General features: G+C 47.2%; 1 protein-coding gene across 1 annotated transcript in view; it reads left to right on the forward strand.

Moving 5' to 3' along the window:
* KIF5C (kinesin family member 5C) overlaps positions 1–18,949 on the forward strand; it is a 153,068-nt gene that overhangs the window by 120,506 nt on the left and 13,613 nt on the right. Inside the window, exons 18-25 of the mRNA XM_023217457.3 lie at positions 2,558–2,634; positions 3,690–3,799; positions 5,698–5,799; positions 5,998–6,058; positions 10,685–10,756; positions 13,346–13,450; positions 15,504–15,720; positions 16,943–17,056. Of these exons, the coding sequence (XP_023073225.1) occupies positions 2,558–2,634; positions 3,690–3,799; positions 5,698–5,799; positions 5,998–6,058; positions 10,685–10,756; positions 13,346–13,450; positions 15,504–15,720; positions 16,943–17,049 (851 nt within the window). The 3' untranslated portion in view covers positions 17,050–17,056. The remainder of the gene's footprint in view (positions 1–2,557; positions 2,635–3,689; positions 3,800–5,697; positions 5,800–5,997; positions 6,059–10,684; positions 10,757–13,345; positions 13,451–15,503; positions 15,721–16,942; positions 17,057–18,949) is intronic.

An 18,949-nucleotide genomic window follows, 5' to 3' on the forward strand; every position in this document is an offset into this window, starting at 1 on the left:
CCCTCCCTCTCTCTCTCTCTCTCTTTCTTCTTTTTGGACAAGAGTCTCTCTCTGTTGCCCAGGCTGGAGTGCAGTCCGTGATCTCAGCTCACTGCAACCTCCGCCTCCCGGGTTCCAGCGATTCTCCTGCCTCAGCCTCCTGAGTAGCTGAGACTACAGGTGTGCATCAGCACACCCGGCTAATTTTTGTCTTTTTTAGTAGAGATAGGGTTTCACCATATTGGCCAGGCTGGTCTCAAACTCCTGACCTCATGATCCGACTGCCTCAGCCTCCCAAAAATACAGACGTGAGCCACCGCGCCCGGCTTAAAAGGAGAGATTTCTAAGAGACCGTTCCCACCCTGAATCTGCTCATCTTCCCATTTCCCCACAGTCCACCCAGTTACCCAAATCAGAACCCCCCACTCCCCACCTCCTGACTCTAGTTGGTCACCAGAGCCTGTTCATTCCACCTGCCAGAGGCCTCTCTGGTTCGCTGTTTAGGTTAACTAAGGACTGTGGCTATATCCATCTACCCATGCCCACCCTCAGTCTGCTCTGGGCCAGCTACTGTGTGGCATCCCAAGGGATGATCCTAAAATTCACATTCTCTCTCTGTCCAAACCGACACTTCTAACCCCTCCATGGCATCCCATTGCTCTTAATACAAAGTTTGAACTGCCGTGGCATCGCTGGCACCTCCTTGAACAAGCTTTTCCCTTTGCCAGCCAGCCTTGTGATCTCCTGAGCTTAGGGAAGTGCGTCACACATAGGAAGCATTTCATAAATATGAATGAATAGAAGCTGAAATTCAAGAGAAGGGACTAGAAATGCAGAAACTAGAACAGGATTAAGAATGTATGTGCCATGTAATGTGAAACTAGAACATATATATTATGAGTTGCAATGAAAATTGTTACAATTCTTTCAGAAAGCCATTTGAAAATACATATTAATAATTATACCATTTTTCATACCTTTTGATCATTACATCTCAGATATTCATTGCAGAATTTTAGATCAGCAAAAAAGAGGAAGCCATCTAAGTGTCTAATAGCTAACACACTATGGTGTGTTATTCAATAGAACTTTTTTTTCACACGAAATACGTGAAGGTGTGCTGCAATGTTTATGATGCAATGTTAGGTGAAAATCACAATATATCATTACTATGGTCATAACTATTAAAAATGAATGAATGCGGCTGGGCACGGTGGCTCACACCTGTAATCCCAGCGCTTTGCGAGGCCGAGGTGGGCGGATCATGAGGTCAGGGGTTCGAGAACAGCCTGGCCAACATAGTGAAACCTCGTCTCTACTAAAAATACAAAAATTAGCTGGGCATGGTGGCACACGCCTGTAATCCCAGCTACTCGGGAGTCTGAGGAAGGAGAATCGCTTGGATCCGGGAGCCGGAGGTTGTAGTGATCTGAGATCATGCTACTGCACTCCAGCCTGGGTGACAGAACAAGACTCTGTCTAGAAAAAAAAAAAAAAAAAAAAAAAAAGAATGGGTGCTTGCGTTCCTAGGAATTCATATTTAAGATAAAAGTGGTTGTGATAGGGTAGTTGGGATGGTGATGCTGTTATCAATTTTTATATCCTTTACTGTTGTACAGTTTGCTCAGTAAATACATTTTGTGTCAGACACCAAAGCAGATTTAAAAAGAAAGAACATACCCGCTCTCTGCTCTAACCTCATAACATGTTCTTTGTGTGGCAACACGTGCATGTTAGTAGGTGCACCATCAAAAACTGCACATGGAAAATCATGTTTCTCTCTTGCATTCAGTGGTTTCTGCAGTGGGACCACTCAGTTGAAATAAAATAGAGGCAAGAAAACCTGAAGTGGAACAGACTAGAGAGAAATAATGAATTGAATGTCACTGTCGTAAAGCACTCTGCTCCCTGGCACCCCAGCTCCACAGCTGGGGCTGCCCATTGCACCTGGCATTCAGGGAGCATCATCAACCAAGCATATGCTGAGACAGGAGTGCCACACTGCAGCCCTGCCCCAAACGTGGGGCCTTCTGATTTAATCTCAAAAGTGTTATGCTATCTTTCTATTTCCCATGTTCCCATCCTTAGAGTATGTTTTCCTACCCCAGATTCTTAGAGAGGAAACGCCTACACATGGGAGGTAAAGTAGATCTTCCTGGAACTCCCATCATGACATGGGTCCACAGGCCACCTAACAGTCACAGAGGGCTTTATCATGTGCAAGGCCCATTTATGCACATGACCTTGTACTGCTCACAGAGACCAGGTGGGAAACAAGCCCTCCCAGGTGTGCAGTGACATAAAGCCAGAGTGCAGTCCTAGGAGGACCGCCCCCCGTGAGCATTGTCCCCTACAGTTGCTGCACTTCCCTGTGGAAGGAATGCTGCAGGAGGGGGCAGCCTTGGCTTTAGCCAGAAGTCCTTGCCTGTTGCTTTATGCCATGGTTGTAACTGCTGATATAAGCCAATGTTTCACTCTGTTGCCATGTTTCTTGCTTTTTTTTTTTTTTTTTAATTTTTGATTTTGGGTGTGAGTCCCACCGGTTAAATCTTAAATCATCATTTAAAATTCAAAACAGAAAAAATGCACGAAGTCAGCTTCCAGGATAAGGAGAAGGAACATCTGACGCGGTTGCAGGATGCTGAGGAAATGAAGGTGCGTGTGACAGCCCCTTCCATTAAGCCCAGTGTGCATTTGATGCATTTGGATTAGAAATGCTTGTTCTAGGAAAATCTGTCACCTTCAGATCTGTGTATGGCAGGGGAGAGGGGAGGGGAGCTGCTGAGCATTCAGAGTCCATCTCAGAGTGTAGTGTGGCTTAGAAATGAACAAGTCCCGAAACCCCAAGATGTCTGTAGAGAATGGTTAAGTTGCGTAATACCTTTGTCTTCCCCATTCCTGATGAAGAGGGATACGGTAGCACCCCCAATCACTGCATGGGCTCTTTTGTTGGAGTTAACTTCTAAGGATTTCTTCCTCCAACCTTTATGAAGAACACACCAAATTTGAATTTCTATCTCAAACACAGAGATTTTTCTTTTGGTCACATTTTAAAGAGTAAAGGAAAATTGACTGGGGAGTAAGACTTCTAGGTGAATAAAATGAGACAGGAGAAGATGTAGGATTTTGATTAGTTGTAGGCAAACTAGATGAGCCTCACTGAGTCAAAGTCCACAGTTAAAGTGATGTCCACGGCATGCCCCTACTCCAGCCAGCAGAATAAAATCATGCCTTGTGGGAGTCCCTTTCCTGTCTTCAGAGTGTTTTGGCAGAAAGGTCTCCTTGGACATCATCATAAATCTGTACAGTGGCCAGGGCAGGGGCTTTTATCTCAATTTTACAGGTGAGGGAGTGCAGCTCACACAGGTTACAGGTTTGTCTGAGGTTACTTGAATAGGGAGAGGTTGGTGCCCTCTGACTGCCCTGGCTGGAGAAGCTCAGGCTGGGCTGTAGAAGGTCAAGGGAACACTTTTAGTCGGTGGACTAATTGGCTCCTAAGGCCCACTTAGTTTTATGACAGATCTTGGGTTTTGTTATCCCAATAAAGCAAGGCCGGGTCCTAGGTGCACAAGAGTCAGAAATGCCCCCAGTTTTGGGATCTGACATCTGAGGGACACAGGGAAGGAGGTAGGTGCAGAGTCAGGGCTTGTCACAGAGTGGGCTGAGTGCCAGCGGAGTGGATGACATGTTTCTCTTGGCCTGGGATGCAGAAGGCGCTGGAGCAGCAGATGGAGAGCCACCGGGAAGCTCACCAGAAGCAGCTGTCTAGACTCCGAGACGAAATTGAGGAGAAGCAGAAAATCATTGATGAGATTCGGGAGTGAGTTGGCCCAGGACTCCACGGGTGTGGGGGTGGTCATGCCTCGGTCCTCTTGGGGAAGCCCGGAAGGATGTGGCTCTTAGCCAAGGGCCCTGCTCACCTTGCCCTGTGGGCACTGCCCTGGTGACACAGCAGGCTGGGCGGGCTGCTTCCAAGGTCTGTTCTCCCATCTGGAGCTGAGCCTCCTGGAACCCTGGCGTGGCAGGTGGCAGGCGGGTCCAGCTGCCTTTCCTAGTCCCCGAGGCCCGCGGTCACATAGGTGATTCCGTGGATGGACGCATGCCCCAGTAGATGGGGGGAGCATCTGTAATGAAAGCACCAAAAAAAAAAAAAAAGAAAAGAAAAAAGAAAATAACCTTGGTCCTGACTACACGGTTCTAGTAGGTTAATAAACACTCGAGAGAAGACAGCACCACTGCCTCCCCTTCTCCCCCTACACATACACACTCACTGTGCCACCCAGCCACCTGGTTCCATGTGCTCGCTTCTTAGGACCCCACACTGTCATGTGTCTGCACAGGCAGAGGTGCCAGCGACCTGTGGCACTGGCACCAGGATGGCATCATTGCAGTTTCTCTCTGGTGACGCCCCCTCATGCTGTGCTCCTGCCTTGTCACAGCCTCTGACATGCCCTCTGCTCCTTCAGCATAATGTTTTCAAATGCTCTGCATAAAAGACTTGGGATTACAAAGAAAACCAATTATATTGAAATGCTGATCTCACCACCGCCACCCCACCCAGGGTCTACACTGTTCTCTTCCCTCCCACTTTCTGTAGATGAAGAAACAGATTTCTATATGGGAAGCAGGGTGAAATGATTTACTTAAGGTCACATTGCTAAATAGGAATCAGATTGGAGTTAGACTTCAATTCTCCAGACTACTGATCCAAGTCCCTTTTCAATGTGTGTGAGCCGCTTGATAGGTACATTTGCATTTTAAAAGAGAAGAATGGGAACCCAAGCAAAAGTCTAAATGGTGTGACCCAGACTCGGTGCCCAGTCCCTGAAGGAAGGCACTTAGACTCCTCCCTCTTTTTCTCCTCCCCGGCCACCCCCTGCTGTTGCCATGTGCTTTCCCCTTCAGGGATATCTCACGTTTATTATTCTGATTAATCACCCTCACATATTCACCTGGAAGGGAGGGGGAGGTGGGAGGGAAGAAAGGCGAGAAAGAGGGCAGGTTGGTGAGTGAGTTAGGAGGTGGGGAAGCTTCCTCGGCCTGTGCCCTTCAAATGGACTCTGGGCTTTCCTTCTGTTGGTGCATAGCTGTTCCTTTACAGGCGCTTAGGCGTGGCTCTAGAAAAGGTTTTATGAGTCCTAGACTGATGTCAATGTTGACCAAACACCCTCAACCAGATGGCAAGTTTCTGTTTGCAGCAGAGCCCAGGCTGTCTTTTCTTCATAATTTCTCTCTCCGTGCCCACTCCTTGAGAGCAGAAACTGCCCCAGTATCAGTGAGGCATTTGGACTTGGGAGATGTTTTTAGAACGTCAGACCAGAAAGGAGGGAAGGTGAAAATGGCCAAATCAGGTTCCCCGAGTGAGCGCATGCCATCGGAGGGGCTGAGGAAGCAGAGTTCTTCTTACATGGGCTCTGTGTTTTAAAATATCAGCCCTTCTCCCATCTCATTATTTTTCCCCTGAAGCTCTTGCACAAGCAAACTATAAATACATCCTCAAAGCCTTATGTTTCATGACTCTTAGATGCACCCCAGAAATTAGTTCTCACTTGGGCAGGGAGGAAGCTGTGAGGTTGTTCTCTGATCCCTCCAAATCCTGCAGAATTACTGCCTTTATTGTACAGAACTAATAGGGTTGGAACAGAACCACGGTTTTAGCTGGATGACTCAGAATTTCAGACTGATGTGGAATATATTGCTTTTTCCTCTCAATTTCAGTTTGAATCAGAAACTGCAACTGGAACAGGAGAAGCTCAGTTCTGATTATAACAAGCTGAAAATAGAGGACCAAGAGAGAGAAATGAAGCTGGAAAAGCTCTTGTGAGTGCACTCTAAATATTTCCCCTATTTTCTCTCATCCCCGTGATATTCTGGTTAGATTGGGCTAATTTAAAAACAGACAATGGCTATGTGTGTGCTTGTTGGTTGGTTTTGTTTGATTTATCTGTGGATGCAAATAGTATCTGCTGAAATCTCTGAGTCCCCTATGGTGGTCTATGGTTCCTTTTTGCTTTTCAGATTGCTCAACGATAAAAGGGAACAAGCCAGAGAAGACCTCAAAGGGCTGGAGGAGACAGTGGTATGTCAAGATATTTCCCGATTTATGTTCGTCTCCAAGACCAGATTTGTTTGTGATTTGTCGGATTGTTTATTTCAAAATTTTATCCATGCACACCTTTCTGTGTAATGTTTTAGATAAGACATTCTACGGAAAAGTAGGATTTGTAGAATTTAGCCCTCAACTCTTCACAGAATCAATCAACCAATCCACCTATCCTTAGAGCAGTAACCTGGAGCCCCTGAGTGAAGATTAAGCTGAATTGCAACTTAGCAATTTTACAGCCCTGTACTCTGTGACATTCTTCCACTCAACATTCAACATATATTTATTGAGCATCTCCTAACGGCTGGCATTCTTCAAGGTGCCTGAATATATCCATAAACGACAGAGATAAGATCTCTGTCCTTGTGAAGCTTACCTTTAGCTGCGAGAGATGATAAACAGTAAGGAAACAAATCTTGCACTCTATCAGATGGCTATAGAATGTGCAGAGGTTGGTGACTGGGGGAGGCTCCATGAGGAGGTGACCTTTGAGCTGGGACTCCAAGAAGGAAGAGAAGTGAGCCATAGAGATACGTGGGGGAGAGCATTCCTGGCAGACACAACAGCTCATGCCAAGGCCCTGAGATAAGCCCAGGACCGTCATGTTGGGGACCAGCAGGGAGGTTTGTGTAGCTGCAGCTGAGGGAAGGACAGGGATGTAAGGTGAGCACAGAGAGGTAAAGGCCACAGTGATGCAGGCCAGGTAAAACTTTGAGACCTGCAGGGCTTTGGGTGGAGGAGTGATGGGCCCAACTTCCCTTTGGAAGGGCTCGTTATTTGAAACCCTGGTTGGTTTTCTCTGTCCTGTGTCTGGGTTTGTTGGCATCATCTCCTCTGGTCGGCTTCCATTTCAGCTGCTCTGTGGGATAGCTGCCTGGCTCCATGCCCCACAGCCTGTGCTTCAAGACAGACCATTCTAACATAGCCTCTCCATTTGGTGAAAACACGTTCAGGCATTTCACATGATTCAACGACAGGGAGAAACTGTTGGTTAGATACAGTCATCCATTTTGGCTGTGTTCATGGGTCATGTGGATCTGCGTGGGACTGATCCATCTCCAAGGACCTGGTGACCCCACATTGGTGGCAACTGTTTGCTTGGGTCTGGCCCCGAGATTGTGCTCTGGCCCCTGGACTTATAGTATTTGTTGCACCTCAAAGCCAGGGAGAGGAAATGAGGGCACCATCCATTGGAGACAGAAGATGCCTGTGTCCAAAGGGAGCCGGGCATTTGGAGCATGGAGGAGGAGCCTGTGGAGGGGGCTGCTGCTGGGGAACCTGAAACGAAGCCACACAATTGCTTCATCTACATCTGTTTTACCAGAGAAGTGATAATCCTAATTATAGATAATTATAGAAATTCAGAAAAATATTGAACATTAAAATTTCACTATATTTCTACCAGCGAGAGATCAGCGATATCAATGAAATATTTTGGGATCTTCTCTTCCTTTACACCCGTGAGCTCTCAGGCCCTCTCACCCCACTGTACCTAGCCATCCACGCCCTCTTTCAGTCTCACTGACATCTACAACTCAAGCACACGAGCACATCATCACACACTCACACCGGGGCTCACAAGTCCCTTGCAGTCAGCTGCTCACTGTCATGTTCTCATGCCTCTGCTCAGCCACACTCACTCCTGCATGCTCCTCCATACACAAGTACTTACACACGCTTGTTACACACAGGACATGCGCACTTGCATGCACACACACAGCTTGCATTCTCACTAATGATTGTCCACACTTTCTCACTCGCACATTCACATAATCACTCTCGTGCAGTTGCTCACCCTTACTCCCCTTGCTTGCCTTCACTCACACCCACACCCATGTTCACACTCCCTTGTACACGCTTGCACAGATGCTGTCTCAGGACACTCCCCCTCACATGCACGCAGGCGCGTTCACACATGTCACCCTCATGCACTCTTTCAGTCACAACCACCTCCGCTCACACGCACACTCATTTCCATGCTCACGGACTCACATGCTTTCTCCTCTCATACGCTCAGGAGTGTGATATTTAAAGAATGTTTCATCAGCTCTTTTGCCTTTTTTGAAGTTCGAGTGGTCTTTTGCGTCTTTTGAATGACGTATTTTCCTCACTAGCTCCTCTGTCTCCCTGCTCGTCCTCTCTCCCTCCCACGCTGGGCGCGGTTCCATGCGCTCCCTCCCAGGCTGCTCCCCACTCGCACCCTCGTCCAGCCTGTGCACGCGGACAGAACCACTGGCTTCATGGCACCCACATTCTCTCCCTCACTCTCACTTAGCACCCACACGCATCGCATGCACGCTTTTAAAATCCAAGATTGGAGCCCTGCAGTGTATGCTGTTTTAGACTCGGATGTTTTCACTCAGCCTTGGAATTCTCCCTGAGCCGTAAATGTTCTTCAGAAATAGACGTGCTGTCCTTGGCTGACTGTTCTGCCGCTCTCCTCAGCGCAGGGCCTGTTCTGCCTCCTGGAGTGTTTGGGTGGGGTGGGTGGGGCATGGAGCCTGCTGACCAGGGGGTGAATGCCCGGGAAGCCCGCTGCAGGGCACAGTGGTGGAAAAGGCCGACTGGCCGTCGGGGCATCCCTGGCCCTGGGCAGCTGACTGGCTGGCACAGGACACTGTCTGGGCTTTGGGGTGGGAGCGCTCCTCTGGGTGCGTTGATGAGACTTGTATTCCCTCCTTGCTGGTCCCACCCTTGCTGTCCACTGTGACAGGAAGCTGAGCCTTGAGCTTCGGCATGGAGGGTCGCAACCTGTGAAGAGGGACACGTGTGGGGAGGCGGAGGGGTGATAATGAACGTGATAGAGGAAGGAACACTGCCACAGGAGGCCGAATGATAGTTGCCTGAGCACAGTGTGCATAAATAAAAGGGACAAGTGATTTTAAATGATTTATACTACCCTTCCCAAACTGTTTATTGTTCAATCTCCCTAAAAACAAACAAAAATGAGAGAAAGTTGCCAAACTCAGGACTCTACATTTAGTATTTACACCCCAGGAGATGCCTGGCCCTTGGGCAAAGCACTGTTCTCATTCCGTCCTCTGTTCCCGTTCCCTTTTGGTGTGGTGGTGGTTTTATGAAAAATGTAAACTGTGATTACAGTTCAATCAGTAATGAAACCACTGATGGGAGAGAGAGTGCATGCAGGGTGGGCGCAGGTGTTAAGGAACAGGGTATCCAGGCTGAGCTCCCTCCGGCAGGGCCTGGGACGATGTGTCTGTAACAGAGAGAGTACTGCACCCCTGCCCCTGGGCTGAAAGGCGGCACAGCCTCGGACAGGTCCTGTGTGCACATTATTCATAATCACAGATCCATTTGATTTCCTGCAGAAAGTAATTTACCTCATCCGAGGACACAATTGACTTCAGGTGCTTCTTATTTCAACACAGAATTGGACCCAGTAATAAGACCTTAAATTAACAGAGAACCTTTATTGCAAGAAACTTAGTGTTTGCATAGCTTTATAGTATGTTTTTTTCCTTTTACATGTGTGAGTTGCATCCCTTGAAATTCTGTGTTAAAGTAGGTCAATTTAGACAAATAAAAAAGTTTGCATGCAGAATTTAGCTCTCTCGTCTTCCTCTATAGGAAAATATTTTACAAGGAACTAATCATATCTACTATAGTAAACACATAGAGACTTGAACAGACAGAACTATTTGATCTTCTGATCTTGTTAACAAAGATCACCAGATCTGACTCAGGCTCGTCTCAGCAGTCTAATTCCTAAGGTTTCATTTGTAGAAAGTAATCCAAAATGAAGGGGAAAAAATGTCCCCAAGATTACAGTGAAAGTTTTAACAACAACAATAAAAGGAAGCAATACAAGCCTAATGAAGAAATGGCTTTTATGATATGAAATATGGATCAATAAATTCATACTAGTCACGTTTATTGGGAACTTAATATGTGCCAGAAAATGTTCTCAGAACATTATAAGGTTCATCTCATTTAATCTTGACAGCAATGATGAGGCAACTACTGTTTTTATTGTCATGTTAACAATAAGAAAACGGAGGCACAGAAAGGTTAGATAACTTGCCCAGGGCCACCCAGGAGGAAAGTCCACCAAGTGCCTCATCCGTAAGCTCAGTGATGTAAAGCAAATAAGCGTGTGGACTTGCGCCTGAAGCAGGTGTGGAGACATGAAAAATGTGAGTCAGTTACGGTGAGATATTGTGGCTAACTTTTCATTTAAGCTTGTTGGTATTACATTGTAACTTTTATGTAATAAAAAAAAAAGAAAAAAGAAAAAAGGAATTCATCCTGATACGACATAGCCTAGTAGGAATTTTTGTGAGGAAACCTTTTGAATTTTTGTGGTGAGGAAATGTGTGGTTCCACTGTGAACAGATGAGCAGGCTTTGTTCTAGTTTACAATTTGTGGTTTGGGTTCTCAGGGTCTGCATCTCAAGGTGTGCCAGTAATGACACTAGGTCCAGCAGTGGGCATGGTCAGGGTGGGGGTGTCACAGGGAAGGGGGTGCACCAGCGGCATCCATGGCAGGCTCGCAAGTGTCTCGGGGAATGATCTGGTGCCAAATGTGCCATAAATTAAGTGAATTGCTACATTTAAGTGACCTTTAAAAATCTTCTCTTCCAGTCTAGAGAATTGCAGACGCTGCACAATCTTCGGAAACTCTTTGTCCAGGATCTGACCACCCGAGTTAAAAAAGTGAGTTCTCTTTTGTCTGAATGGGACTGAGAAGAAAATCAAAGATGGCAGGGAAGAATCATTTTCAGTTGAAATACCACTTGCTTAAGTCGGGGCTGGTTATGCTTAAAAATTAATTACTTCACACCAGAGAATGTTATTAAAAGAATGTGCTGGAGGCAAAAAACACTTGGTAACATTTTCCCATCTGATTTTTCCTTCTTAGTAAAAAGAAGTCAGAATGCTTTCCCTGGCCTTCATTTCAAATGAACACATATTTTTCTGGCCCCCACTGTGTGAGGGCGACTGCTCTTGACACAGAAACATTTAGAGCAGTCACTTCAGAAAGCATTGCCCGGAAGCCTGGAGAAGCTGGACCGAGAGAGCCTCTTATTTGTTTGTTAAGAGGCCATTAGGGGCTAGGTCAGAGTTTATGAAGCACATCAACATCCAGTATTTTATTTGCTTTTCCCAGCAACCATGTAAGTGGTGCTTAGTGTTCCTGTTTTTGCAAATAGCTGAGATAGGCTCAGATGTTATATAACTTACCCATATTGCACTGGTGGGAAGAGCCAGAGATGGGTCTGGAACCCAGGCCTGCGGGGTCTCTGGATCTGAGCTTCTTCTGTCCTCTTGCTACACCAGCAGTCTGGAGACACTCTGTAATGGTGACTCACCCAAACAGGTTGCAGAGGTTTAAGGAAGGAGTAAGAGGTGAAGGCAGCAAGAGGGCTACTCTTTCAAAGTGTTTAAAAGTGATGGACAACACAATGGGCCATGTGTAGAGGGATGGTAGGATTGAAGGAAGGTCTGTTTAAGAAAAGTGTGTGCATGTGTGTATAAATGTGTGTGCGTATTTGAATGTGTGAATATGTGTCAGTGTGAAGGAGCCAAGGGAAAGAGGTGAAATGTCTTACAAAGATAGAGTCAGGTCTGAGAGGGAGAGGATTAATGGTGTAGATGGATGTATTAGGTAGTCTTGGTAAGGAGAAGGGACACACATTCCTAAAGGGGAGGACTGGAGAAGTCAAGTTGGAAGGATCGGCAGGGAAATACATGAGGGTGGAAAGAAGCTACATTTGATGATTTGGGTCTTCTTGGTTTCTGTGTAGGCTCAGTCCTTGGTGGGGAAGTAGGGAAGAGAATGGGAAGCCCAAGGAGACTAGACAAGGTTCAGGCAGCCGAGGTGGGCGACTATGGAAAAGTAGAAGGATTGCTGAGCAGTGGTATTGGCGTTGAGTCAGAAGCATGTGGCCCCTGACAGCATGATTTAAGCGAGTTTAGAATCCTGGAAATGAAAATAAAGAAGGCAGAAAATGATGGGCAATTTCAAGGCATGCATAGCAATGGCTAGGCAATTAGGTAGTTAGTAAGCACGGTCCAAAATACAAATGACCATGGGGGCCTGGACCTGGCAGGAGAGTGAAGCCAGAGCAAAGGTGATGGACAGGGAGACTAGACGGGGAGGGCATCTGGCCAGAGGTTATGACATGGACTGAAAAGGTTCAGTCCGAGGAAGGAGGTGGAAGCTATGACCATACATGGGAGGCTCTGGTCCTAGGGAGAGTTAGGAGCTTGAGATCAGACTTCCGGATTTAATGTTTAAAAACTCTCTAGGAAAGCCCTGCTTTTAGACCAGCGGTTTTCTGCGGGTGGTTCTCTGGCCATCAGCCTCAGCATCACCTAGGGAACTGTTTAGATATGCAAATTCTCATGCCCGACCCCAGATCCACTGAATCAGAGACCAGGGTTGGAGTGTGGCAATCTAAGTCTCAACAAACCCTCCCCTGGGGAGCCCGGTGCTAAGGCTCAAATTTGGGGAGCTCAGTTTTAGACTGAAGAGCTGCAGGTTTGAGATGCTCATGTAGCCATTACCTTTCAGAAAAACAATGATGATCTCTTCTATAATCAGACAGAGCAAACCTGCTTTTCCACCTTGGAACACCAGGGTGTGTTTACACCTGTACTTTCCAATTTATCTGTGCCACTTGGCTTGCCAGGAGTGTAGTGTTTTGACAATTTCAAGATTTGATAAATTTCAAGAATTTACCCAGCACCCAGATGCTATGATTAATTTGAGCTTGATTCATTAATGAATTTTATAGATTTGGAAGCTGAAGGGACAAGCAGAGGCCATTAAGACTTCCCAGTGGGACCACAGACATTTGCTTACAAGTTTGGTGACTTGTTATCCCATCATGATGGCTGAAATCAAATTTAGGTCCTGGGTTTATGTTTTCACAGTTGTTGTTTCTTAATGAATTTTGGAATGCTTTCTTTTGAAAAGAAGTCTCTATTTACTACACGCAAGGGAGACATATATTTTACTGAAGATAAATCATCTGTAACTTTCAAAAGCAGATTTGAAGTGTTTTATTTTGTTTTTTTTTAGCTCTCTAAAAAATAGCTTCTCCTTAAATCACTTTTCATACTAATAAGGGAAATTAATTGGGGGATTTGTTGAGTCTAAACTTTTAGAACCTCTCTCTGTTTTCACTTTCAGAATACCCTTTGGTGGGAATGGGGATTCTTTTTTTCCATCCACATTATCCTGGGGCGGAGGGTGGGTGGGTGACAGCCTGTCCTGCTGACCCCTTGGTGTCAATGCAGAGTGTGGAGTTGGACAGCGATGATGGAGGGGGCAGTGCTGCCCAGAAGCAGAAAATTTCCTTCTTGGAGAATAACCTGGAGCAGCTCACCAAGGTTCACAAGCAGGTAGGAGAGTTCTGCCCACTCTCCTCTGCTTCCCTCCTCTCTCCTGAAAGAAGCCCCACCAGGTTTGGCCATGGTGTGCGGAGAAGGCACTGAGATTGAAGGTAAAAGAACTGTACTCCGTCAGAGGACAAGAGGGCTGGAAAGGTCCTTACAAATCCTTTAGTTCTCAGTGACTTCCCATATATATAAAGGACTTTCTTTTCTCAAAGCCAAATATAAAGCATTGGGTTTGAGCTCTCTGGGGTTGGAGAGGGAAGTGTTCAGAGGCCTGTCTTTTCATCCTGCCTCCACCCCTGACTTTGGACACCAACTAGCCTCCGTGTCTCCCATAACACCTCTGAGGTACCTCTGTGGACCTGAAAGCTCCACAGAATGCAAAGTGGACCCCACTGAGCTGGTTCAAGTCCTTTATTTTTACAGATGGGGAAACAGACTGGTGCCTTGCTTCATTGCACCGGGAGAGGACCGGGACTGGAACCAGCACCCTCTCTGCTCAGCTGCCCATTCCTAGCGATCTCAGATGCTCACTCGGGTGCCTGCGATGCGCTGGCATTTGTCTAGAGTGACAGAGAGTGATAACTGTGTCCAAACTCACCAGTGATTTCAGCAGGTCATTTGTCTTGGATACTTTCTTTTTAAATGTTGGTGTGTGCATGGCTGTTTTCCCTCCTTAGGAACTGGGATGTGATGGAAACGTCCCAAGTTTTTGGACCACATGGCCAAGGAGATGTCATTTCTCTTTGACTTGTGAAGTCTTTTTCAATATTCCTGATGATGGCATTTTTTTTCCCCAGAGAGAGGATGATAGATTCTAGAGAGTCGAAGCCACTCAAATTGTCGATGAGAAATACAAAAGCAGGAACTGCCAGGGAGCTTGAAATAGGGCTCTGAGATACATGTTTTACAATTTATTTTTATTTTTATTTATTTATTTTTTGAGATGGAATCTTGCTCTGTTGCCCAGGCTGGAGTGCAATAGTGCGATCTCTGCTCAGTGTAACCTCTGCCTCCTGGGTTCCAGCGATTCTCCTGCCTCAGTCTCCTGAGTAGCTGGGATTACAGGTGTGCGCCACCATGCCTGGCTATTTTTTTGTATTTTTAGTAGAGCCAAGGTTTCACCATGTTGGTCAGGCTGGTCTTGAATCCCTGACCTCGTGATTTACCCATCTCAGCCTCCCAAAGTGCTGGAATTTCAGGCGTGAGCCACTGCACCCAGCTGAGATGCATTATTTTATTCATGGATTGAGTGAGCATTTGTTAAAAACATACTCTCTGCCAGGCACTAGAGCTGGTGCTAGGAGAACAAAGCAGGAGATCCAGCAGTAGCTCACTTTAGTGTAGCACTTTCTGATTTTCAAAACTCCCTCCATCCACCTGGATCCCCTATTATGTAGTACACTTGTGTTATAGATGAGAAACTTGAGACTTGTGGTGGTCAAATGACTTAGGCCAAGTCAGATGGCCAGGACCTAAAGAGCTGGCCCTTGAACCCACTCCTACCTAGGGCTGGCCTGTTGCTTCTTCAGTCAGCAAAAAGGCGCAGTCTCTTCCTCTTAGCCTCTGGATGTGTTGCAAAGCTGGGTCCAAACCCCATGCCAGTGTAAACAGCGGGTCTGCATGGAAGGAGGCCCTCTGAGAGCTCAGGAACGTGCTTGTTTTTCACTGAGTCCTTTTGAACCGGCTTCAAGTGTCTCAGCTTTCTCATGCTAATTTACTATTCTCATAAAGTGGTTGATTTTCTCACACAATTCCCCTTTCCTCTACACACACCCAAACAAAAGAGGAGGTAAATCCTGCCTCAGATCGAAAGTTTCTTGTGGTGGGAAATAGTTTTTAATTGTATCCCCACGCCACCATTCCTTGCACCCCGTGAATCACGTGTTCACCAGAGTCCACAGTCTGGGTTTTCCTTTCCTTTCTGTGGTTGTACGGAGTGCCAAGGACCACCTAGCGGGGGTCGCCTGTTCAGCAGCAGGGGGTGCTTCTGGCTGCTCTGGTTTGCGCCGTGCAGCCTGCCTGATAGTAACTCCCATCCTTTATCCTCCTGCCCCAGCTGGTCCGGGACAACGCAGATCTGCGTTGTGAACTGCCCAAGCTGGAGAAGCGGCTGCGTGCCACGGCGGAGCGCGTCAAGGCGCTGGAGAGCGCGCTGAAGGAGGCCAAGGAGAACGCCATGCGGGACCGCAAGCGCTACCAGCAGGAGGTGGATCGCATCAAGGAGGCCGTGCGGGCCAAGAACATGGCCAGAAGGGCCCATTCAGCCCAGATCGGTACGTGTGTGCACCGTGGCGCCCGGGGTTTGAGAAGCTACTGCGGCCTCCCAGCTAAGATTTGCTAAAAAGGTGAAGACAGCGCCAGCCCACTCTGGCACATCTGAAAGACTGGGATGGAGCCCGCAGGCGGCAGCCCTCCCTGCATCCTATGCTCACCCTGGGGGAATGGGAATGTCAGGCGCCCCGTTATCCTACTCTGAGATATTCCAGCATACATCGTGGTCTCAAAACTTCTGAGCTGGGCAGAGAGAAGCCAGCCAAGGCTGTAGGCCCAGGTCTTGCGCTATAAATTTCTACACTCTTAGAAATACTGGAATAGGAGGATATTTCTCTGCAAGGTGTGAAGGGCCCCTGTGTTCTGCACCTGGTAGGACCATGAAGGAGCCCGTATGTAGCCAGAGCCCCAGGGAAAGCCTCCAAGTGCAGGTTTGGAAATACCCCGGGAATAGCCAGGCTGGCATCCGTGACGGGGTGAAGCTACAGGCTGGCACAGAACCTGGGGAGGTCTGGAGTCTCAGCTCCTTCAAGACCTGTATGGATTTGGGCATTTTGCCCATGTAGGAAATGAGGGTGTAGCCAGAGTCCTAGTTCCCAGGATAGAGCCATAGGGATAAAAACAATTTAGGGATATTCTCTAAACAGCTGCTTCTCCTTTTTTTTTTTTTTTTAATTGAAACATCTCCAATAACAGGTAATTTATTTCCCATCAGATATTGCTGTGTAGATGTATTGTAAACCAGCAGCTTCATGTTTCTAGTTTTAAATCATACCTTAGATTAGTGGTTCATTGCATGTGTAGGATTTCATACCCTTTGAGAATCTATTAAAAGCTATGGACGCTCTCCCCAGAAAACAGCATCACAGGCAGAATTCTGCATCCAATTTCAGGGGCTACACAGATGCCCTTGAAAGTCGTGGGGAACCTATGATCCATTTCAGATAAAACTGAAAATCTTTTTTTCTAACTTCTCTTGGCCCAAATTAGAAATGAGTTAATTGATGTTTAAGTTCTTTCTGTCCCCTAAATATTTGGATGCCTTGGATTTGCTAACTATACTGATAGTTTTCCCATTTTCAGAGAGATCTGGTGGTTGATAAGAATAGTACTGTTGATAAGAATTGTGACTTTTAGTTGTCACAGGTGACCTGTAGCTATCAGGATTGTTGTTAAGCCTTTTCTAAATGTCTGTTCTCTCTTCTTTCTGTTGGTTGGATACAGCCAAGCCCATCCGCCCTGGACACTACCCGGCCTCATCTCCAACGGCCATCCATGCCATTCGAGGGGGAGGAGGCAGCTCTTCAAACTCCACTCACTACCAGAAATAAATACAAAGTGAGTCCCATGTCAAGGGTAGTTTCTCTATCTGGAGGCAGAGGCTTCTTGCCTTTCCAAAACCCCTGCCTGGCAGTGGACCTTCAGTAGAGAGGAGTTCGGCTCTATTCCAGCACACGCCCTGGGGGTTCCAGGTAAACAGAGACCCAGACCTACCCTCACTCAGTCTAGAGCCCTGGGGTCTTCTAGCTGAGGCTGCCTGGGGCCCATGAGACCTGGAGCCAGGCCGGGCCTGATCCCCTCCAGGGGTGGGTGTGGTGAGTGATTCAGCTGAGCTTTGGTTTGCCTGTGGGACTCACCTCTGTAGTTGGCATCCCATAGGGCATTACTTGTTTGTCAACTGCTTTTACCCAGAGCAGACAGAAGTTGGGGGTTGCTTTAAGTCTCAGGAACAGAATCTAAAGAAAGAGCCAGATGATAGAAGTGATGTTTTTATGTTTACTATCTGAACTCAACAAATGGGGATTTTAAGAAGATACCTAGGTGGGTCCAGGGCGCTTTTTTCTTTGAGATGGTGGTCTGCAAGCTTCTCTGCCCACAACCCGCATGCCCAACATTTCTCTCCCAGCAAAAAGAAAAGGAACGAGTGATGTACTTTACAAAAGAGAAGAAGCAGAGAGGGAAAACTGTCATCCTTTGTGATGGAAATGGAGAAAAGAGGTTACTAGTTGGGCGGGCAGAAAGACTACTAGGTGACCAGAAAACTTGGTTTAGGAAAACTCTGACTTTGAACATGCAGATGGGAAGAGGTGGCTCTGAACATTGTCCTTGGACTCTAAGCCCTTGCTAGGGTAGCTGGCTCCCAAGGCAGGCAAGCATGTAAGGTGTGAAGTCTGGACCCCTCCTCATCCAGTCCATTCTGCATCAAGGCAAGAAGGCGAGCAGGAGGGGCTGGAGCCATCGCTCAGGGTCCTGTCATGGCCCAGGCTTAGGCTAAAACTTCCAAGGGAAATACTTTGGTGGCTGCCCCCACACAACTTTCACCTGTGCTGCCCCCGGCAGTGCCAAGGAGCAGGCCAGGGGCTGGTCAGAGCAGTGGGAACAGGAGGGAAGGCGGAGGCAGCCCACGGGCGGGTAGTGTGCCTGCCATCGTCTGCTGTCTACTAGACAGGAAAATGGGAAATGGTCTTGGCAGTGGACCACCCCGTTCCTATCTAATCTCTGCTTCCAATCAGAAATAGAATGAAACTGAAAGTTAGAAAGTTGCTTTTGACTACATGTTGTCAGTATCGAGGCTGATACCTGAAGGGAACTCTGAGATCCAGCTGGACAGCTTAGAACAGAAAAGCCTGAAGCAGTGGTCCTGGAACTTTGGTGGATGTGAGCATCCTTGAGCACACGGAGGCCCAGGCTCCTTAGAGGAGGGAGGGCCTGGGTTTTGTTTGTCTTTTTAACCAAGTACTCCAGGTGATTCTGATATTCATCGAAGTTTGAAAACTCTCCATGCTTTATACAGGATGGCAGTTTACTTCTGTCTTATGTAAAGGAAATTGGAAGGTGGTACATCTGTAAAGAATCTCCACAGTGATAACAGAAACCTAGCCTCTTAGCTAGATTAAGCAAGTGCCTGCCTCCTGAACTCAAGGCCAGCTCAAGGTCACCAAATGACTTCAGTTTCAGCCATCATGCCTACATTCCAAGTTTAGCAACCAGAGAGGAAGCAGAGAAGAGGCAAAAACAGCCATCCTAAATGAATCTCCTTTAAGTAGCCTTCCTGAAGCCCCGTGCAATGCTGATGCCTTCCTTTCCCTGGGCAGCACTGGGCCATATGGCCACATCTAGCTGGAAAAGGTAATCTTTTAGCTGGGCACATCACTACCCCAAAGAAAGGTAATGTGGCTGGGCGCGGTGGCTCAAGCCTGTAATCCCAGCACTTTGGGAGGCCGAGACGGG

Source organism: Piliocolobus tephrosceles, chromosome 11 (assembly GCF_002776525.5).
Source record: "Piliocolobus tephrosceles isolate RC106 chromosome 11, ASM277652v3, whole genome shotgun sequence".
In the NCBI taxonomy this organism is placed as follows: Eukaryota; Metazoa; Chordata; class Mammalia; order Primates; family Cercopithecidae; genus Piliocolobus; species Piliocolobus tephrosceles.